General features: G+C 41.4%; 1 protein-coding gene across 2 annotated transcripts in view; it reads right to left on the bottom strand.

Annotated features, from left to right (window-relative positions):
* IPCEF1 (interaction protein for cytohesin exchange factors 1) overlaps positions 1-22,688 on the bottom strand; it is a 491,098-nt gene that overhangs the window by 112,142 nt on the left and 356,268 nt on the right. For both annotated transcript variants that reach the window (XM_069769417.1, XM_069769418.1), the window contains one exon: positions 14,090-14,271. In XM_069769417.1, coding sequence (XP_069625518.1) covers positions 14,090-14,271 — 182 coding nt within the window. The remainder of the gene's footprint in view (positions 1-14,089; positions 14,272-22,688) is intronic.

Genomic DNA, 22,688 nt, shown 5'->3' with positions numbered 1-22,688 from the left:
GGTAAAATAGCTGCTAGGAAACCACTGCTAAGGACAGGCAACAAGCAGAAGAGACTTGTATGGGCTAAAAAACACAAGGAATGGGCATTAAACCAGTGGAAATCTGTGTTTGGTCTGATGAGTCCAAATTTGAGATCTTTCGTTCCAACCACGGTGTCTTTGTGGGACGCAGAAAAGGTGAATGGATGGACTCTACATGCCTGGTTCCCACCGTGAAGCATGGAGGAGGAGGTGTGATGGTGTGGGGGTGCTTTGCTGGTGACACTGTTGGGGATTTATTGAAACGTTAAGGCATACTGAACCAGCTATCACAGCATCTTGCAGCAGCATGCTATTCCATCCGGTTTGCATTTAGTTGGACCATTATTTATTTTTCAACAGGACAATGGCCCCAAATACACCTCCAGGCTGTGTAAGCGCTATTTGACCAAGAAGGAGAGTGATGAGGTGCTACGCCAGATGACCTGGCCTCCACAGTCACCAGATCTGAGCCCAAGCGAGATGGTTTGGGGTGAGCTGGATGCAGAGTGAAGGCAAAAGGGCCGACAAGCGCTAAGCATCTCTGGGAACTCCTTCAAGATTGTTGGAAGACCATTCCGGGTGACTACCTCTTGAAGCTCATCAAGAGAATGCCAAGAGTGTGCAAAGCAGTCATCAATGCAAAAGGTGGCTACTTTCAAGAACCTAGAATATAAGGCATAATTTCAGTTTTTTTCACACTTTTTTGTTAAGTATATAATTCCACATGTGTTAATTCATAGTTTTGATGCCTTCAGTGTGAATGTACAATTTTCATAGTCATGAAAATACAGAAAAGTCTTTAATGAGAAGGTGTGTCCAAACTTTTGGTCTGTACTGTATATATACCTATTCTATGTGTAGACATTTATTCTATCTATTCTATTCTAACCTGTAAGTGTGATTTTACTGTAAACCGCACTGAATTACAGGCTTTTCTAAAGGACACCGGTGCGTATTTCTCGCAAGTCAGACATGTGCTCCGTGTGTAATCTGTATTTTTCTCGCCCAAATAGAATACGCTGACAATTTCTGCATGCTGTGATTTCACTTGCACACTGAATACGTCCGAGAAAATATCGGATGATGGGAGCTGCACCATAGATTAACATTGGTCCGAGTGCTATGCGATTTTTTATCGCATAGCACTTGTCTGTATTATGCTTTGGTGTGACTCCAGCATTAGGATGCTATACTCAATAATTAATTGAATGAGAGAAAAACAAGGGTGCTGCATAATGCATGGAAAGAGACAAATTGGCAGAAAAGGAGAAGAAACACCATAGCATATAGTGGAAGCGTTGAGAATGCAGTGACTGGTAATGAATTGGGGGAAAGAGAACAGAGGCTAATTAATGTATATATTTATTAAGTGGGGAAAATGGCTATTTATAGTTGGTGGGAGCACGTGTGTATTCAGACATGTAGTGTAGAAGAAAGGAGAAAAGTGGGGAATGTGCTCTGGAAGAGGGGCTCTATAACTATATGTTATTTTATGCAGCAACGAGTCCTGGCTGGAAGAAATGATGGCAGTCTTCGCTGCATGAAAAAGAAAAGCAAAGATGAAGGACTTCAGCTAGAGATGTCACTGGTGACTCAGTGTGTTACCTGTACACTGACACTATGCACTCTATTACCTGTTCACTGTACACTACATACAGAGCTCCTGTATAAAATGCCCCTGGTGATCACTGTATTACCTGTACACTGACATTATATACAGAGCTTCTGTGTATAATGGCATTAGTGTTGTGGGTTTTTTTTAATTAATGATCAGTATTGTAGTATTTGGTCACTATGTGGTGGTAGTATGTGATCTGGTTATTGTGTGGAGGTATTTCTCCCTGTATGTGGTATTATTTGGTCACTATGTGATGTAATATGTGATTTGGTCATGGTATGGAGGTATTTGTTCCTTGTATGTGGTATTACTCTGTCACTATGTGATGGTAATATGTCATCTGGTCATGGTGTGATGATATGTGTCCCTTGTATGGGGCATTAATGAAAGAGGTTATATTTACAAGCAGGGTAGTCAGAATCTTTTCAACTGTTCTGGCTAGTGGTGACAGTATGGAATTAGTGGACGCTACTATAGGTCGTACCGGAGGACGAATGGGATGTTTGTGTATTTTAGGTAGCGCATAGAACACCGGAGTTACCGGGTGTGGGTTTATCAGGAACTCTTCCAATTTGGAGTCAATAACATTCTCATTTCTATAGGTCTTGACTATCTGTAAAATCTCACTACTCTGTCTTTTAATGGTTTCCAATTAGACCAGGAACTCCAAAGATTTTTTAGAAACTTAAGGTTGAAGGCACATTTTGCCACCATCTCCACCACTAACGGTTCAGGGATAATTCCTGATTCTACTGAGAGTATTTTTTGTCTTAAAAAACTAAATTTGTCCATGCCTAGTAGCTACAATCCCCCCAAGTTTTACCACCCGGTGGAGACTTATATCTCATTAGTCACACAGGACATACAGAGGAAATGTACACAGATTGATCAGGGTATGCTATCTATCAAAAGAAATTGTACCCCACTTGAAAAGAGGGCCCTTGATAGTTTTAGAAATAATAAGTCCATTACTATAAAGCCTGCAGACAAGGGGGGAGCAATTGTTATCATGGACAGCTCCTTCTATACCTCTATGGTCTCTCAACATCTTGATGACAGGAACACATACCTTCCCGTGGACAGGGATCCCACTTGGAAAATATCTAGTGAGATTTTACAGATAGTCAAGACCTATAGAGATCAGAATGTTATTGACTCCAAATTGGAAGAGTTCCTGATAAACCCACACCCGGTAACTCCGGTGTTCTATGCGCTACCTAAAATACACAAACATCCCACTCATCCTCCGGGATGACCTATAGTAGCGTCCACTAATTCCATACTGTCACCACTAGCCAGAACAGTTGAAAAGATTCTGACTCCCCTGCTTGTACATATAACCTCTTTCATTAAGGACACTTCAGACTTTCCAGAGGGTCTCGGCACAGTGGGTATTTTACCAAAGGATTGTTTTCTTGTTACAATGGACGTCCACAGCTTGTACACGAGTATAGAACATTCTAGAGGCATTGAGGCGGTCCGCTGGTTTCTTGACACATATACTGACTTTACACCCATTCAGAAAGAATTCTGTTTGATGTTGTTAAATTTGATTCTTACTAAAAACTTTTTTCTCTTTGCCGATCGATTTTTTATTCAGAAGATCGGGACCGCTATGGGATCTAACGTAGCCCCTCCCTACGCAAATATTTTCATGGCTTTTTTTGAGGAACATTTTGTTTACACACATAGTCTTTTTCAACAGTATTCAATATACTGGAAGAGATTCATAGATGATGTGTTCTTAATATGGAAGGGTGACGAAAAGTCTTTATTACAGTTTTTTCAGGATATGAATTCCCAGGTACCTAACCTGACATTCACATTATCCAAAGATCAGCATAGCGTGAACTTTTTGGACACCTTGGTAATGATACAAGAAGATGGTTCACTGGAGATTGACCTTTATACCAAATCCACGGATAGAAATAGTTTATTGCATTTTTCTAGTTGTCACCCATCCCATGTTAAACAATCATTACCTAAATCACAGATTCAACGCGTTAAGCGTATAGTCTCAAATCCTAATTTAAGAACACAACGCATCGTGGAAATGAATAAAAAATTCTCTGATCGGGGCTATCCAGCGGCAATTTTAGAGAAGGCCGAACAACCGGTTTTGAAACATGACAACAAGTCAACTAGAATTGCTTTTGTAACCATATATCATCCATACACTAATCTGTTCAAAAATTGTGTGTTAGAACATTGGTCGCTATTGGGTAAGGTTTATCCCTCTATTGCAGAGTTTTCTGCCCCTCCCTTGATATGCTACAAGAAACCACAGAACATTAAAAATATACTGGTGAGAGCGGACATGGGCTCCACCAGAATGATACAACGACAATTTTTTTTGGCCACACAGAAACAAGGTACATTTCCCTGCTTGCATTGTCCGCAATGTTCTAATGTCACCAAGGGAGACACCTTTTCCCACCCGAGGTCTAGAAAACTTTTTCAGATCAAAGGTTTTTTTTACATGTGACTCCACCTATGTCATTTATTTAATCAAATGTCCCTGCGGTCTCGGATATGTTGGTGAGACTACCCAGCAAATCCAAGACCGCATACCTCAACACAAGTCGACCATCCGGTGCAAGCGCATGATGTTACCAGTCCCTTTTCATTTTAGTTCGGCCGGACACTCGGAATCCCAGCTGAGATTTCAGGTACTTGAGAGTATCTCTCCCCTTAGACGTGGTGGTAATAGGATTCAGAAGTTAAAAGAGGGAGAGGCATTTTGGATATTCACGCTCCAAACACTCCTCCCACGTGGTATGAACGAGGTTCTCCATTAATAATAGGTTACTGTTTATGGATTGCAATATGTAATTGATATCAAGATACGTCATTCCAGTGTCGGATGTGACATTAATTGTATTTCTCTGATTCCCTCTTTTTCTTCCTAGATGCCACAGTGATCACTACAATGGATAGAAAATTCGTTTTCTTACTGAGGGATACCCTTTCCTCTTCTAAATTTATGGTTCTATTCAAATATTCATATGTTATTATATCACAGAATGTGGTTTTCATGTTGATTGTGATTTCTTATTTTTGGCTCAATAATGTCGTAGTGTTATTCTTTTTTTCTTCCTGTCTCTCCCTTGCTTCTATAAACTTTAGGTTTTTAGGACCTCACACTTAGTCTTCCTTACTCTTGTTTCAGATCTTCTGGCACGTACTGCCTCTTCTCGGTGCCAGCAACATAGACACAGTACACGCTGTTCACCATTCACTGTGGGACATCAGTAACTCACTGCGCATGCGCGTACTTTTCTTCACTTTGGCTTTCTCCGGAAAACTCACGAGTCGAGTACCGGATATGATATCATAGATCGCAGGGCATTTATCCCCGACTTACTGTAACGCCGCACACTTCACCGCCTCGGGCCTCTGGACGCACGCCGGTATACCATTACCACAAGTAAATACTGTTCACCGTTTGGGGTTAATAATAGTTGCCGGACTCTTTATAATTATTCGTGTCAGTTTATATTATAATGGTTTTGGAGGACTTACTGGATGTTGTTTGGTCCTTGATTATAGTGCTATTCTATTTATATGCCTCTGGCATAGGACACACCACGCACGCCAGAAACCTGATATAGGCATTTTGACCTACTATTTGTATTGGATGCACAATCTGTCTTTCTTACTAGTTCATTTCTTTTTTTTAAAGTTTTTTCCTCTTCCGCTTTTCCGTTTTTCTGGTCCTTCTATATAGTGGATCACATATACTGGTTGGAGAGGTTTATTTTCTCTTGAAATTTTGTAAATACCATTATTCTGTTATTGGTTTTTGGGTTATTATTATTTCTGTGCACTTGTTTACCTTATATGAAGGGATTTGTTCAGTCACACATCATATGTTCTGCTATGATGTTATATGCATATGTATATAGGGGAAATATTTTCTTTATCACCATAGACTTCCTTGAAAAAGGCATAGTTTGCCGAAACGTCGGATATGATGAAGTCTGTTGTTCTTTAATGTCGGCTGAATGCTAATAAAAAATTACCCTTCCAAAGAGCATCTATTTGTGGATCAATCGAGTGCCAAAGGTCATCTTATTTGATATGCTATAGAATCTAGCCAGTTTTGCATTTCAAAAGTCAAATGGTAATCTGTTATGATCCGGTGACCTTGGAGCCGCATGAATAACTTTAACTGGAGTAGGTGGTAACTGTACTGACCGCAAATCCTGATCTAACACCGAAACTAGAAGTAGCCGTGGGGTGTTCCTAACAAACCCTAGACACCTCGTGACAGCCGGACGACTAAATACCCCTATAGATGGAAATAGGAATACTACCTTGCCTCAGAGCAGAACCCCAAAGGATAGGCAGCCCCCCACAAATATTGACTGTGAGTAGGAGAGGAAAGACACACACAGGCAGAAAACAGGATTTAGCAAAAGAGGCCACTCTAGCTAAAATAGGAAAGGATAGGACAGAATACTGTGCGGTCAGTATTAAAACCCTTCCAAAAATATCCACAGCAGATTATACAAAAAATTCCTCCATCTAACTAAAGACGTGGAACGTATATCTGCAACTCCAGAGAATCCTACACACAGAGCAGAAATACAATAAAAAATCCAGCACACAGCATGTGTGCCAAAGAAAAAAAACCAGACACTTATCTTTGCTGAATTGGCAGCTAAGCAGGAGAAACCAGACAAAGGTCCAACACCTCCCAAAAACCATTGACAACTGGCAAGGACTAATGAATCCTGCAAACCTAAATACTCCAGTCAGAATTGCAATCAGCAGATACACCTGACCAGGACTGCAGCCCAGGGACAACTGCATTACCACCTACAACCACCGGAGGGAGCCCAAAAGCAGAATTCACAACAGTACCCCCCCCTTGAGGAGGGGTCACCGAACCCTCACCAGAGACCCCAGGCCGATCAGGACAAGCCAGATGAAAGGCACGAACCAAATCAGCGGCAAGAATTATCCTCCTGGCCATAACCCTTCCATTTGACAAGGTACTGAAGCTTCTGCCTCGAAAAACGGGAATCCAAAATCTTCTCAACAACATATTCCAACTCCCCATCAACCAGCACAGGGGCCGGAGGATCAACAGTGGGAACAACGGGCTCCACATATTTCCGCAATAAAGATCTATGGAAGACATTATGGATCGCAAAAGAGGCCGGAAGCGCCAGTCGAAAAGACACTGGATTAATAATCTCAGAAATCCTGTAAGGACCAATAAACCGAGGCTTAAACTTAGGAGAAGAAACCTTCATAGGAACATGACGGGAAGACAACCAGACCAGATCCCCAACCCAAAGCCGGGAACCAACACACCGACGACGGTTAGCAAAACGTTGAGCCTCCTCCTGAGACAACACCAAATTGTCCACCACATGAGCCCAAATCTGCTGCAACCTGTCAACCACAGAATCCACACCAGGACAGTCAGAAGGCTCAACCTGCCCAGAAGAAAAACGAGGATGAAAACCAAAATTACAAAAGAAAGGCGAAACTAAAGTAGCCGAACTAGCCCGATTATTAAGGGCAAACTCGGCCAATGGCAAGAAAGCCACCCAATCATCCTGATCAGCAGACACAAAGCATCTCAAATAAGTCTCCAAAGTCTGACTCGGTCTGACCATTTGTCTGAGGATGAAAAGCAGAAGAAAAAGACAAATCAATGCCCAGCCTAGCACAAAAGGCCCGCCAAAACCTAGAAACAAACTGGGAACCTCTGTCGGACACAATATTCTCCGGAATACCATGCAAACGAACCACATGCTGAAAAAACAACGGAACCAAATCCGAAGAGGAAGGCAATTTAGGCAAAGGCACCAAATGAACCATCTTAGAGAACCGGTCACAAACAACCCAGATAACCGACATCCTCTGGGAAACCGGAAGATCAGAAATAAAATCCATAGAAATATGCGTCCAGGGCCTTTCAGGGATCGGCAATGGCAAAAGCAACCCACTAGCACGGGAACAACAAGGCTTGGCCCGCGCACAAGTCCCACAGGACTGCACAAAAGAACGCACATCACGCGACAAAGAAGGCCACCAAAAGGACCTACCAACCAAGTCTCTGGTACCAAAAATCCCAGGATGACCAGCCAACATGGAACAGTGAACCTCAGAAATCACTCTACTAGTCCGTCTGTCAGGAACAAACAGTTTCCCCACAGGACAGCGGTCAGGTCTGTCAGCCTGAAATTCCTAAAGAACCCGTCGTAAATCAGGGAAATGGCAGAAAGGACCACCCCTTCTTTCAGAATACCGACCGGTTCCAAGACCTCAGGAGAATCAGGCAAAAAACTCCTAGAGAGAGCATCAGCCTTAATGTTCTTAGAACCCGGAAGATACGAGACCACAAAATCAAAACGGGAAAAAAACAAGGACCATCGAACCTGTCTAGGATTCAGCCATTTGGCAGACTCGAGGTAAATCAAATTCTTATGATCGGTCAAGACCACAATACGATGCTTAGCTCCCTCAAGCCAATGTCGCCACTCCTCAAACGCCCACTTCATAGCCAACAACTCACGATTGCCGACATCATAATTGCGTTCAGCAGGTGAAAACTTACGGGAAAAGAAGGCACACGGTTTCATTAAGGAACCAACAGGATCCCTCTGAGACAAAACGGCCCCTGCCCCAATCTCAGAAGCGTCAACCTCAACCTGAAATGGAAGAGAAACATCCGGTTGGCGCAACACCGGAGCAGAAGTAAATCGACGTTTAAGCTCCTGAAAGGCAGAGACAGCCGCAGAGGACCAATTCGCCACATCAGCGCCTTTCTTCGTCAAATCGGTCAAGGGTTTAACCACGCTGGAAAAATTAGCAATGAAACGGCGATAAAAATTTGCAAAACCCAAAAATTTCTGAAGGCTCTTCACGGATGTGGGCTGAATCCAATCATGAATGGCCTGAACCTTAACCGGATCCATCTCTATAGACGAGGGAGAAAAAATGAAGCCCAAAAAAGAAACCTTCTGCACCGCAAAGAGACACTTAGACCCTTTCACAAACAGGGCATTGTCACGAAGGATCTGAAATACCATCCTGACCTGTTCCACATGAGCCTCCCAATCATCGGAAAAAATCTAAATATCGTCCAAATATACAATCAAGAACTTATCAATATAAGTCCGGAAGATATCATGCATGAAGGACTGAAAAATAGATGGAGCATTAGTGAGCCCGAATGGCATCACAAGGTATTCAAAATGGCCTTTCAGGCGTATTAAATGCAGTTTTCCATTCATCACCCTGCTTAATACGAACAAGATTATATGCCCCCCGAAGGTCAATCTTTGTAAACCAACTAGCTCCCTTAATCCTAGCAAACAAATCAGTAAGCAAAGGTAAAGGGTATTGAAACTTGACCGCGATCTTATTCAAGAGGCGATAATCCATGCAGGGTCTCAAGGAGCCATCCTTCTTAGCAACAAAAAAGAATCCCGCTCCCAATGGTGAAGAAGATGGCCGAATATGCCCTTTCTCCAAAGACTCCTTAATATAGCTCCGTATGGCGGTATGTTCAGGCACAGAAAGGTTGAAAAGTCGACCCTTAGGAAACTTACAGCCTGGAATCAAGTCAATCGCACAATCGCAGTCCCTGTGCGGTGGAAGGAAACTGGACTTGGGCTCATCGAATACATCCTGCAAATCAGACAAAAACTCTGGAATTTCAGAAGAGGAAGAAGAGGAGATTGACATCAAAGGAACATCATTATGAACCCCCTGACAACCCCAATTAGTCACAGACATGGACTTCCAACCAACACAGGATTATGTACCTGCAACCACGGAAAACCAGCACGATAGCATCATGCAAATTATGCAACCCCAGAAATCGACAATCTTCCTGATGGGATGGCGCCATGCGCATGGTCACCTGTGTCCAAAACTGGGGCTTATTTTCAGCCAAGGGTGCAGCATCAATGCCCCCCAAAGGAACAGGGTTCTGCAAAGGCTACAAGGGAAAACCACAACGCCTGGCAAACCCAAAGTCCATTATGTTCAAGGCGGCGCCTGAATCCACAAACGCCATGACAGAAAATGATGACAATGAGCAGATCAAGGACACAGATAACAGAAATTTAGGTTGTACAGTACTGATGGTAAATGAACTAGCGATCCTCTTTGTCCGCTTAGGGCAGACTGAAATGACATGAGAAGCGTCGCCACAATAATAACACAACCTATTCTGACGTCTAAATCCTTGTCGTTCTGTTTTAGACAGAATCCTATCACACTGCATTGGCTCAGTAATCTGCTCTGAGGACAATGCCACAGCGCGCACAGTTTTGCGCTCCCGCAAGCGCCGGTCAATCTGAATGGCCAGAGACATAGAATCACTTAGACCGGAGGGTGTGGGAAACCCCACCATAACATCTTTAACGGATTCAGAAAGACGCTTTCTGAAAATTGCCGCCAAAGCATCATTATTCCATTTAGTCAACACAGACCATTTTCTGAATTTCTGACAATGCAATTCTGCCGCCTCTTGACCCTGAGACAGGGCCAACAAGGTCTTCTCAGCTTGATCCACAGAATTAGGTTCATCATATAATAATCCTAAAGCCTGAAAAAAGGAGTCTACATTAAGCAAAGCCGGATTCCAGGGAAAACGCCCAATCATGCGGATCGCCACGCAGCAGGGAGATGACGATTTTAATCTGCTGAATGGAATCACCGGAGGATCGAGGTCTCAGAGCAAAAAAACAGTTTAAAACTCAAAAATTTGGACCTGTCACCAAAAAACAAATCAGGAGTAGGAATCTTCAGTTCTAAAACAGGAGTCTGAACAATATAATCAGAAATACCCTGTACCCTAGCAGCAAGCTGGTCTACACAAGAAGCTAATTCCTGAACATCCATGCTAGCACAAGACTCCTCAGCCACCCAGAGAATAAGAGGGAAGAAAAGACAAAGCAGACTGCAGAAAAAAAATGGCTCAACACCTTTCTTCCCTTCTTCTGGGATGCATTTAACTCATTATGGGCCAGTTGTACTGTTATGATCCGGTGACCTTGGAGCCGCATGAATAACTTTCACTGGAGTAGGTGGTAACTATACTGACCGCAAATCCTGATCTAACATCGAAACTAGAAGTAGCCGTGGGGTGTTCCTAACAAACCCTAGACACCTCGTGACAGCCGGACGACTAAATACCCCTATAGATGGAAATAGGAATACTACCTTGCCTCAGAGCAGAACCCCAAAGGATAGGCAGCCCCCCACAAATATTGACTGTGAGTAGGAGAGGAAAGACACACACAGGCAGAAAACAGGATTTAGCAAAAGAGGCCACTCTAGCTAAAATAGGAAAGGATAGGACAGAATACTGTGCGGTCAGTATTAAAACCCTTCCAAAAATATCCACAGCAGATTATACAAAAAATTCCTCCATCTAACTAAAGACGTGGAACGTATATCTGCAACTCCAGAGAATCCTACACACAGAGCAGAAATACAATCAAAAATCCAGCACACAGCATGTGTGCCAAAGAAAAAAAAACAGACACTTATCTTTGCTGAATTGGCAGCTAAGCAGGAGAAACCAGACAGAGGTCCAACACCTCCCAAAAACCATTGACAACTGGCAAGGACTAATGAATCCTGCAAACCTAAATACTCCAGTCAGAATTGCAATCAGCAGATACACCTGACCAGGACTGTAGCCCAGGGACAACTGCATTACCACCTACAACCACCGGAGGGAGCCCAAAAGCAGAATTCACAACAGTAATCCTTCCCTTCTGAGCCCTGCCGTGCCTCCAAACCGTCATTTTCCATCACATATGGGGTATCATCGCACTCAGGAGAAATTGAACAAATTCTATGGTTCAATATCACTGCTTGTGAAAATGCAAGATTTGGGGCTAAAGTAACATTCTTGTGGGGGAAAAAATAACATCTTCATTTTCCCTTCCACATTGCTTTAATTCTAGTACATCACATGAAGGGTTAATAAACTTATTGAATGTGCTTTTGAGCACTTTCCGGGGTGCATGTTTTTAAATGGTGTCAAGTTTGTGTATTTTCATTTAAATAAGCCCTTCAAAGTCAATTCAATATAATGGGGTCCCAAAAAAATGGTGTTTTGTAAATTTTGTTGGAAAAAATAAGAAATTTCTAATCAACTTTGAAACCTACTAACTTCCTAACAAAAAAGATAAGTTTTTAAAATTATGCTGATATAAATTAGACATGTGGTAAATGATATTAATTATTTTCTGTGATGACTATCTAGTTTAAAGCCTTCATGACCTTGGGATTTTCCGTTTTTCCGGGTTCGTTTTTCGCTCCCCTCCTTCCCAAAGCCATAACTTTTTTATTTTTCTGTCAATATGGCCATGTGAGGGATTATTTTTTGCAAAACAAGTTGTACTTTTGAACGACATCATTGGTTTTAGCATGTCATGTACTAGAAAACAGGAAAAAAAATCCAAGTGCGGTGAAATTGCAAAAAAAGTGCAATCCCACATTTGTTTCTTGTTTGGCTTTTTTACTAGGTTCACTAAATGCAAAACTGGCCTGCCATTATGATTCTCCAGGTCATTATGATTTCATAGACACCAAAAATGTCTAGGTTCTCTTTTATCTAAGTGGTGAAAAATAATTCCAAACTTTGCTAAAAAAATTGCGCCATTTTCCGATACCTGTAGCTTCTCCATTTTTCATGATCTGGGGTCTGTTGAGGGCTTATTTTTTGCGTGCCGAGATGGCATTTCAAATTATATCATTTTGGTGGAGATATGTTCTTTTGATCGCCCATTATTGCATTTTAATGCAATGTCGCGGCGACCAAAAAAACTTAATTCTGGCATTTCTAATTTTTTTCTCGCTACGCCGTTTAGCGATCAGGTTAATCCTTTTTTATATTGAAAGATCTGGCGATTCTGAACACGGCGATACCAAATATGTGTAGGTTTGATTTTCTTTTATTGATTTATTTTGAATGGGGCAAAAGGGGGGTGATTTAAACTTTTATATTGTTTTTATTTTTTTCCCATTTTTTGTAACTTTTTTTTTTTACTTTTGCCATGCTTCAATAGCCTCCATGGGAGGCTAGAAGCTGGCACCACTCGATCGGCTCTGCTACATAGCAGCGATCATCAGATCACTGCTATGTAGCTTAATAACAGGCTTGCTATGAGCGCTGACCACAGGGTGGCGCTCACAGCTAGCCGGGATCAGTAGCCATAGAGGTCTCAATGACCTCTATGGTTACCATTCTGATGCATCGCTGACCCCCGATCATGTGACGGGGGTCAGTGATGCGCTCATTTCCGGCCGGATGGCCGGAAGCGTCGGTTAAATGCTGCTGTCAGCGTTTGACAGAGGTATTTAACTAGTTAATAGCGGCAGGCAAATCGCGATTTCACCTGCCGCTATTGCGGGCACATGTCAGCTGTTCAAAACAGCTGACATATCCCGGCTTTGATGCGGGCTCACCGCCGGAGCCCTGCATCAAAGCGGAGGTTCTGACATCGGACGTACTATCCCGTCCGAGGTCAGAAAGGGGTTACGGACATCAAGATTTAAAGTTTGAAAATTGCTAAATTTTCAACATTTTAGCAAAATTCCAATATTTTACAATTGTCAAAAAAATATTAGCCTAAATTTACCAATAACATAAAGTACATTGTCTCATGAGGGGCAACATTTCTCCTTATGGAGAGTGACATACCAGCTCTGGCTTGTCAAGGTAAGGAGGCTTATTCGCCGTGCAATACTCCTCTGGGAAATATAATATACAAATTGCCTCTTCAGAAAAAAAGAGGACTTAAACTCTATAGCGCCACCTGTTTTAAGTAGCACGTTAAAGGGTTGAAGTGACTTGTAGGATCGCTACTTCCAACAGGTGGCGCTATAGAGTTTAAGCCCTCTTTTTCTCTGAAGAGGCAATTTGCATATTATATTTCCCAGAGGAGCATTGCATGGCGAAAAAGCCTCCTTACCTTGACAAGCCAGAGCTGGTATGTCACTCTCCATAAGGAGAAACATTGCCCCTTAGACCCCAGTCTAGAGCCTCTCACCTAGCCAAATCAGTTCTCATGCTTTGCACTGGCGATGGCCAACAGCCCGAGATACCATGTCTGCGAATTGAGATACTGATTTGGCTTTTATCCCAAATCATATTGCACGACTCGTTAAAGGGGTTATTGTGACTTGTAGGATCGCTACTTCCAACAGGTGGCACTATAGAGTTTAAGTCCTCTTTTTCTCTGAAGAGGCAATTTGCATATTGTCTCATGAAAAACTAGTCTCAAACACTGGGATACATTAAAGCATTGCAGAGTTATTACCACATAAAGTGACAGAATGGAAAAATTTGGTCTGGTCAGGAAGGTGAAAACAGGCTCAGATGTGAAGAGGTTAAGCTCAGAAACCTTGTGTTTTTAAGAAAATAACAATTTTTGTGAGCTAATATTACAAAATATTCAATCTTACCTTCAGAGTACTGTTCAAAGTTCTAATTTTGTGCAGTTTTTCATTGATTGAAGGATTTTTGCAACGTTTAATAAAAGACTTTCTCAGTTCAATTTTAGATGAGGGACGGCGATCTCCAATTGGTGATAAACTGGCTTCTTCTAATGATTTGTATAATTTCTCCATTTCATCATCATCTTGAGCTTACAGAAGCAAATAGAAACATTTAGGCATAAACCTGTCATTATTGTTATATTAGCACAAATTCTGAAAATTGAGAAAATCTTTATTGCAATCATGTTTTCTACAGCTGGGCTTTAGAACTACTTTCCAAGTGAAAAAAGGGTTTTCTCTTATTTCTCCTGTCTATTTTACCTTTTTATAACAAAATGAAAATTATTTTCATTCTACTGAAGTATGCTAATGGTGCTAAAAGGAAATTTTACAAAATAATGGTTAATCAAAAATTCTAACTGAACTGTTCACTTGATATGTATAGAAAATGTATAAGACATCCTTTTGTTGGAGGTGTACAAATCTAGCTTGTTTATAGGCCACATGCTACTAGCCTAAGCCAAAAGAGTATACTTTTGGCACACACTTAATACCTGCTGCCATCTCTTTCTCTATTTTCATCTCAATAATGGCACCATAAGACTTGCCTTTTGGACCTATGAATGGCAGGAATACATACTGTAAGTTAAAGGCACTCCCCATCTTGCCTTCACCAGTGTTTTCTTGCCTGTATTAATAGTCAACTATTAGAGATGATTAGTATATCTGGCACAAAAGGGTTCTCCCCATTGAATTACTCATTGCCACTTAAGTTAATTTGGTATTCCTCTTCGATGTTCTAAAATCTGGCTCTCTACCCATTTTTAGATTAGGTCCTTTACCTGTCCTCCTTTAATCCATAGGAGTACAATCTGGACTAGGTTGTGTGGCTTCACATCTCCCCAGCCTTCCTCCCAGGTATGTCTCATTTCCAGTTACAGTATATGCTAAAAGTTTGTAACCCTTTCAGAATTTGCCATAATTCTGCATAAATTTGATCTAAAACCACATGAGATTTTCACACACATCCAAAAAGTGGTTAAAGTGAACTTGTCACCAAGTTTGGCCAACAACAGATACGGCCACCGCCTTTCAGGGCTGATATGTAGCATTCTATAATGCTGTATATCTGCCCCTAACCCAACCCCAACTTTTATTATACTCACCTGCGGGGCAGTCTGATGGGCGTTGCTGGTCATGGTCTGGAGCCTCCCATCTTCTTACGATCCCCGTCCTCCTGCTTGCTACTTGTGGATAATGCGTCCCTTCGTCATCCACACAGTCTCCTCGGCACAGTGCTCCTGCGCAGGCATACTTCTCTGCCCTGTTGAGGGCAGAGCAAAGTACTGCAGTGCGCATGTGCCGGGGCTCTTTGACCTTTCCCGGCACCTCCGCACTGTTGTACTTGGCTCTTCTCTCAATAGGGCAGAGAAGTACGCCTGCACAGGAGCCGCGTCATCCACACGATGCAAGCAGGAGGGTGGCATCGCAAGAAGAAGGGAGGCGCCGGACCAAGACTAGCGATGCCCATTGGACCAGACCACCCCGCAAGTGAGTACTATAAAAGTTATTTTTATTCGCTTGCAGGTCGGATTGGGGGCAGATATACAGCATTATAGAATGCTGTATATCAGCCCTGAAAGCTGATGGCCATATCTCTTTTTGGCCAAACCTGGTGACAGGTTCCCTTTAATGAAAATCAAATTAGTTAAAAATATCCGCAAGAAGAAAAATCAGGATGAAGAAAATCATCCAATATCATGTGTCTGTGAAAATCAAAAATATGTTAACCTTTAGTATTAGCAGATAATTTGAGGATGGAATGAAAGTCTGCTATTTTCAACCAATGGGATGACAAGCGGTTATGAATTTCCATTAGGTCGCCCACTCAAGGTATTACCCTCCACAGGAGTGGTCAATCAACAAAGATTTATCCAAGAGCAAATTGTATGATAGTCCACAAGGTCATAGGCAATTAACAGTAAAAAGAAAGCATTTGCGCTACTAAAGCAGGATGGCACCATTGAAGCTCTAAAAAACTATAGGGAGAAAAATACTTTATCTAAAAAACTAATTAAAGCTGCCAAAAAGGAAACAGAGAAGCACATTGCTAAGGAGAGTAAAACTAATCCCAAACTGTTCTTCAACTATATCAATAGTAAAAGAATAAAAACTGAAAATGTAGGCCCCTTAAAAAATAGTGAGGAAAGAATGGTTGTAGATGATGAGGAAAAAGCTAACATATTAAACACCTTCTTCTCCACGGTATTCACGGTGGAAAATGAAATGCTAAGTGAAATCCCAAGAAACAATGAAAACCCTATATTAAGGGTCACCAATCTAACCCAAGAAGAGGTGCGAAACCGGCTAAATAAGATCAAAATAGATAAATCTCCGGGTCCAGATGGCATACACCCACGAGTACTAAGAGAACTAAGCAATGTAATAGATAAACCATTATTTCTTATTTTTAGGGACTCTATAGCGACAGGGTCTGTTCCGCAGGACTGGCGCATAGCAAATGTGGTGCCAATATTCAAAAAGGGCTCTAAAAGTGAACCTGGAAATTATAGGCCAGTAAGTCTAACCTCTATTGTTGGTAAAATATTTGAAGGGTTTCTGAGGGATGTTATTCTGGATTATCTCAATGAGAATAACTGTTTAACTCCATATCAGCATGGGTTTATGAGAAATCGCTCCTGTCAAACCAATCTAATCAGTTTTTATGAAGAGGTAAGCTATAGGCTGGACCACGGTGAGTCATTGGACGTGGTATATCTCGATTTTTCCAAAGCGTTTGATACCGTGCCACACAAGAGGTTGGTATACAAAATGAGAATGCTTGGTCTGGGGGAAAATGTGTGTAAATGGGTTTGTAACTGGCTTAGTGATAGAAAGCAGAGGGTGGTTATAAATGGTATAGTCTCTAACTGGGTCGCTGTGACCAGTGGGGTACCGCAGGGGTCGGTATTGGGACCTGTTCTCTTCAACATATTCATTAATGATCTGGTAGAAGGTTTACACAGTAAAATATCGATATTTGCAGATGATACAAAACTATGTAAAGCAGTTAATACAAGAGAAGATAGTATTCTGCTACAGATGGATCTGGATAGGTTGGAAACTTGGGCTGAAAGGTGGCAGATGAGGTTTAACAATGATAAATGTAAGGTTATACACATGGGAAGAAGGAATCAATATCACCATTACACACTGAACGGGAAACCACTGGGTAAATCTGACAGGGAGAAGGACTTGGGGATCCTAGTTAATGATAAACTTACCTGGAGCAGCCAATGCCAGGCAGCAGCTGCCAAGGCAAACAGGATCATGGGGTGCATTAAAAGAGGTCTGGATACACATGATGAGAGCATTATACTGCCTCTGTACAAATCCCTAGTTAGACCGCACATGGAGTACTGTGTCCAGTTTTGGGCACTGGTGCTCAGGAAGGATATAATGGAACTAGAGAGAGTACAAAGGAGGGCAACAAAATTAATAAAGGGGATGGGAGAACTACAATACCTAGATAGATTAGCGAAATTAGGATTATTTAGTCTAGAAAAAAGACGACTGAGGGGTGATCTAATAACCATGTATAAGTATATAAGGGGACAATACAAATATCTCGCTGAGGATTTGTTTATAGCAAGGAAGGTGACGGGCACAAGGGGGCATTCTTTGCGTCTGGAGGAGAAAAGGTTTTTCCACCAACATAGAAGAGGATTCTTTACTGTTAGGGCAGTGAGAATCTGGAATTGCTTGCCTGAGGAGGTGGTGATGGCGAACTCAGTCGAGGGGTTCAAGAGAGGCCTGGATGTCTTCCTGGAGCAGAACAATATTGTATCATACAATTATTAGGTTCTGTAGAAGAACGCAAATCTGGGGATTTATTATGATGGAATATAGGCTGAACTGGATGGACAAATGTCTTTTTTCGGCCTTACTAACTATGTTACTATGTTACTATGTAGAGGACCTCAAGGTAAATCTCTAAGAAAACAAAGGCCTTTCTCACATTAGCTAATGTTAATGTTCTAGCCTGAAACACCGTGTCTGCGAACTGAGATACTGATTTGGCTTTTTATCCTAAGTCATGTTGCACGACTCGTTAAAGGGTTGATTGTGACTTGTAGGATCGCTACTTCCAACAGGTGGCGCTATAGAGTTAAGTCCTCTTTTTCTCAGAAGAGGCAATTTGCATATCTACTTTCTGGAGGACACTGAAGAAAGATGGTGTTACAGTCTATCTGCAGTTTGCTAATGAGAACCTGTACAAACCAGAAGGCTATAGGAACATTGTTTTGTGGACAGATGAGATTAAAAATAGAGATTTTTGGTCTAAATGAGAAATGTTGTTTGGAGAAAAAAAAAACAATGCATTAATAAGCCTAAAAACTTAATTCCATCTGTGATACACAATAATGGTAGCATCATAGGTTGGGCCTTTTTTGTTGCATATGAGACAGGACAGCATGTCATCATTAATGGAACAATTACTTAAGAAGTTTATAAGCAAATTCTAAAAGAAAAATTGAGAACATCTGTACATGAACTGAATCTGAAAAATAAAGTTAAAGTTTTGAAGTGTTAAAGTCCTGACCTGAGCCCTACAGAAATGTGGTGGAAGGACCTGAAGTGAGTTGTTCATGGGAGGAAACCCATCAACAAAACATGGAGGATTTTAAGAGAAGAATGGGCTAAAATTCCTTCAACCTGATGTGCAGGACAAATCAGCAATTACTAAAAACGTTTGGATGCAGTAATTTCTGCACAAGGCAATCGTATCAGATACACAGTGCAAAGGTTCAATACTATTGCTACTCACAGATATTTGATTTTGGATAATTTCATCAAAAAAAGGAATGAAAAAGTCTAATATTTTTTACTCATTTGTTTAGTTTGTTCTCTTTACTTACTTTTAGGTCTTATCTGAAAATCTGATGCAGTTTCAAATCTAATTTATGCAGAAATATGGGAAATTCTAAAGGGTTCACAAACTTTCAAGCATCACAATACAATCAAAGGCACAATAAAGGGGCATTTTGTAGTGTTGTGTGTGGGAACCCATCCTATCCACTATTATCCCTTTATTTACTGGATTGCATACCAGCTACAGCTGAACTAACATTGCTCCTTGTTTTAGGTACAGTATGGCATGAGGGTATGATAAACATGCTTGATTATTTTCAAGGATATTGTGCACTAATCTGCATATTTCTGTTACATTTTATGCATTTGACTGTTCACTATTTTTTTGCAGTTTGTTAATTATTGTTCATATTTCAATGAAAAACAAGATTTCTGCTTGATATGATAGTCAAGAAAAATAGAAGGGATCCCGTAAAATGTAAGTCCGCAAGGACAGGGTCCTCTCCCCTCTGTACCAGTCTGTCATTGTAAATTTGTTTACTGTAAACAATATCAGTAACTCTGTATGTAATCCCTTTCTCATGCAAAGCACCATGGAATTAATGGTGCTATATAAAAAGTAGTAATAATAATAATAATAATACAAAGTGAGAATAAGTCCTGTAGTGTCACTAAATGTGTCATTATAGTGGTTGGCCACTAGATGGCTCTACCCTACTAAAATTCTTAAAGGGAACCTGTCACCTGAATTTGGCGGGACTGGTTTTGGGTCATATGGGCGGAGTTTTCGGGTGTTTGATTCACCCTTTCCTTACCCGCTGGCTGCATGCTGGCTGCAATATTGGATTCAAGTTCATTCTCTGTCCTCCATAGTACACGCCTGCACAAGGCAAGATTGTTTTGCGCAGGCGTGTACTATGGAGGACAGAGAATGAACTTCAATCCAATATTGCAGCCAGCATGCAGCCAGCGGGTAAGGAAACGGTGAATCAAACACCTGAAAACTCCGCCCATATGACCCAAAACTAGTCTCGCCAAATTCAGGTGACAGAGTCCCTTTAAGTGCATGTCCACTTTAAAATGTTAGTATGGTAGAGCCATCTAGTGGCCAACCACTAAAATGACACACAGTGACATTACAGGACTTATTCTCATTGAGATACAGGGAATCCTCTGTGATTAATTCAAAATAATTCTGATCTTTTTTGACATTGGTTTTTGAATGCATTAGCACATTATAACTTTTTAGGTATTTTTTTTGTAAATTATTTGACTATATGTCTGAAATTCATAAATGTTTTGTAATGAAAACTATTGGGATACTTCGATGCTACTCATAATTGTTGTTAGTATTCATGCCTTCTCATTCCAGTATCCATTCCTGAAAAATATATTTTTTTATGTTTTTATTCATAATTAAATAAATACCATGTTTTAATCAACTTTGTAGTCACTTCTATTTTTGTTCTTGACTATCATATAAAGAAAAAATCTTGTTCTTCATATATTGGCTAAAGAAGTGCAGCCCATTAATGTTGGGCATATTGTAAATTGTGGACATTTTTGGATAAAGTACATTATATATCAAGTCTTTCTTTATTTAAGTAGCAGTGCTGGATGTGCTTATGTACCAGAAATAGTTGTTTTTTAATACTATGGTGCTTGTGTAATAATAACATTTGAATTTTATTCTTGGATTTATCTTTAAAATATGTGTGGCTTTTTTGTTTCTAATATTTGCTATTTTCACACATATGGAGTGCTCTAGAGTTTTCCTAGTAGATGCTTGAGACGACAGCCTATACTGTTTGCAGGGGGCTTTGGGTGGGACAAGAGATTGCATGCTCCTCTCTCTGAGCAAGTTACATTCTCACTAGTGGAATCAGTGTGGTATACTATAAAGATGAGTGGCTGTTTGGAAATTTGAATTTGCCAGCTTTGACGCTATGCCCCTAAAAATTTAATTTGCAGGGAATAAATATACGAGAGTCACATTATTATAAAATATCTAATTTGTTTGAAGAGATGTCTAGAACACTGAGTTCCCCTGGAGTAACATGAACACCTTTTGAGCTCTATAATGCAAACATAGACTTTTTAATGTACAAATGACCAGCCTATCTGGCTAGGAAAAAATGTATGGTAATCAGAGGTAACCAATAGCATGTTGAGCAAGACACTATACAATAAGGCTTTTTTAGGCTACTTAAATTGTATAAACATGCTATATATTATCCCTTTTGGGGCAGATACATTCATTTACTGTTGTATTTAGACAGGTGGTGCAAACAGAAGAAGCCGTGCTATTTTCATATGGTTGGGGTCAACAATTAAAGAAAAATCAATTAAGTCAAAATATCATATGAGGTCCTCCAAGAGTGAGAACCAAACGGAAAAAAAAAACTCGTAAAAAAAAACCTTTTAATGTTAATTAGTGATGAGCGAGTGTACTCGTTGCTTGGGTTTTCCCAGAACACGCTCGGGTGGTCTCAGAGTATTTGTAACTGCTCGGAGATTTGTGGCATCCCAGGGTCCTGGTCATCACAGTAGCATTGCTTTTCTCATGGGGAGAGTGATGTTACGTTTGGAAGCGATGAAGGATAACTCTTATCAGGTAACCACCATACACACAACATGTTCACACTCCAGGCAACAAGGGTGAGCTCTTGATCCTATTTTCTAGGTGATTCCCCTGTATATATTGTGGTTTGGAGGGAAAGAGAGATTAGATTGTCAGAGAGACAGAAGGGAGCAGACAGACCTAGAGGGTCAGCAGGTCTGAAGGGGCCATGTAGTCCAAAGCACTACAGCTCCTGGAAAGAGACATACAGAAAGCTGAACATTGTTCAGTGAGCATGCAGGAGAGTGAAGCACAAGAGAGCAACATCAGGGGAGACCAGCTAAGAGCAGGCTGCCTCCCTCTGAGGCGCAGATAACCGGTAGCCAGAACACCGAGGTTGTAAGGGACTATATGACTTACAGCAGAGACTGGCAGGACAGCTGAACTGCAAGTTACCTGTCCGCCTTAATACCCAGGAGGCACAGTAACACATATAGATGCCAGGGCATGCTAGAGTTCCTGTAAAAAGGCTCAAGTCACCAGTCATACAGGTTTATGTCCTATCCTACATGGGGGACAGAGAGAAGAACTGTGAGGACCTTATGTGAAGCCGTAGGCAGTATGGGACTACAACACCACCACCCTAGAGGAAGGCTTTTAACTCCACCTGGTAAAGGGGACTCTGGTTCGCTTCCAAACCAGCCGGACCCTGCCTACCCTGTGATCTGGTACCCTGGACTGTGGCTGCCTGAAGTCTTCAGTAAACCAGGTAATGAGACTGCAAACCTGTGTTTTCATTCTTTACTGCTCCATTCACCATCTTCTACACACCGGGAGCCCTGGGGATACACTTCACCTGTGGGAAGTTATACCATCTAGCTGCCATAACATCACCCCAGAGGACCCCTTAAAGCAGTGTCGGTCCCCACTGACCGAATACCACAGGTGGCGTTACGAACATAAACTTTAGTCACCAAATTTCCTTTAAAGACTTTCCCCTTTTACATGGGCGCCCAGGCCACGGACCGGGTCACCACCATGACATCCCCATGTGAACACCAGACCCGGTGCTGGGTATCCCACGGCCCTGGCGGGCGACTCAGATTTAGTTTTTGTTGACGCAGATGCATGATT

This window comes from Ranitomeya imitator, chromosome 5 (genome assembly GCF_032444005.1).
Source record: "Ranitomeya imitator isolate aRanImi1 chromosome 5, aRanImi1.pri, whole genome shotgun sequence".
NCBI lineage: Eukaryota > Metazoa > Chordata > Amphibia > Anura > Dendrobatidae > Ranitomeya > Ranitomeya imitator.
Note: the sequence above shows the minus strand (reverse complement) of the source record. Positions and strands in the feature narration are given on the sequence as shown.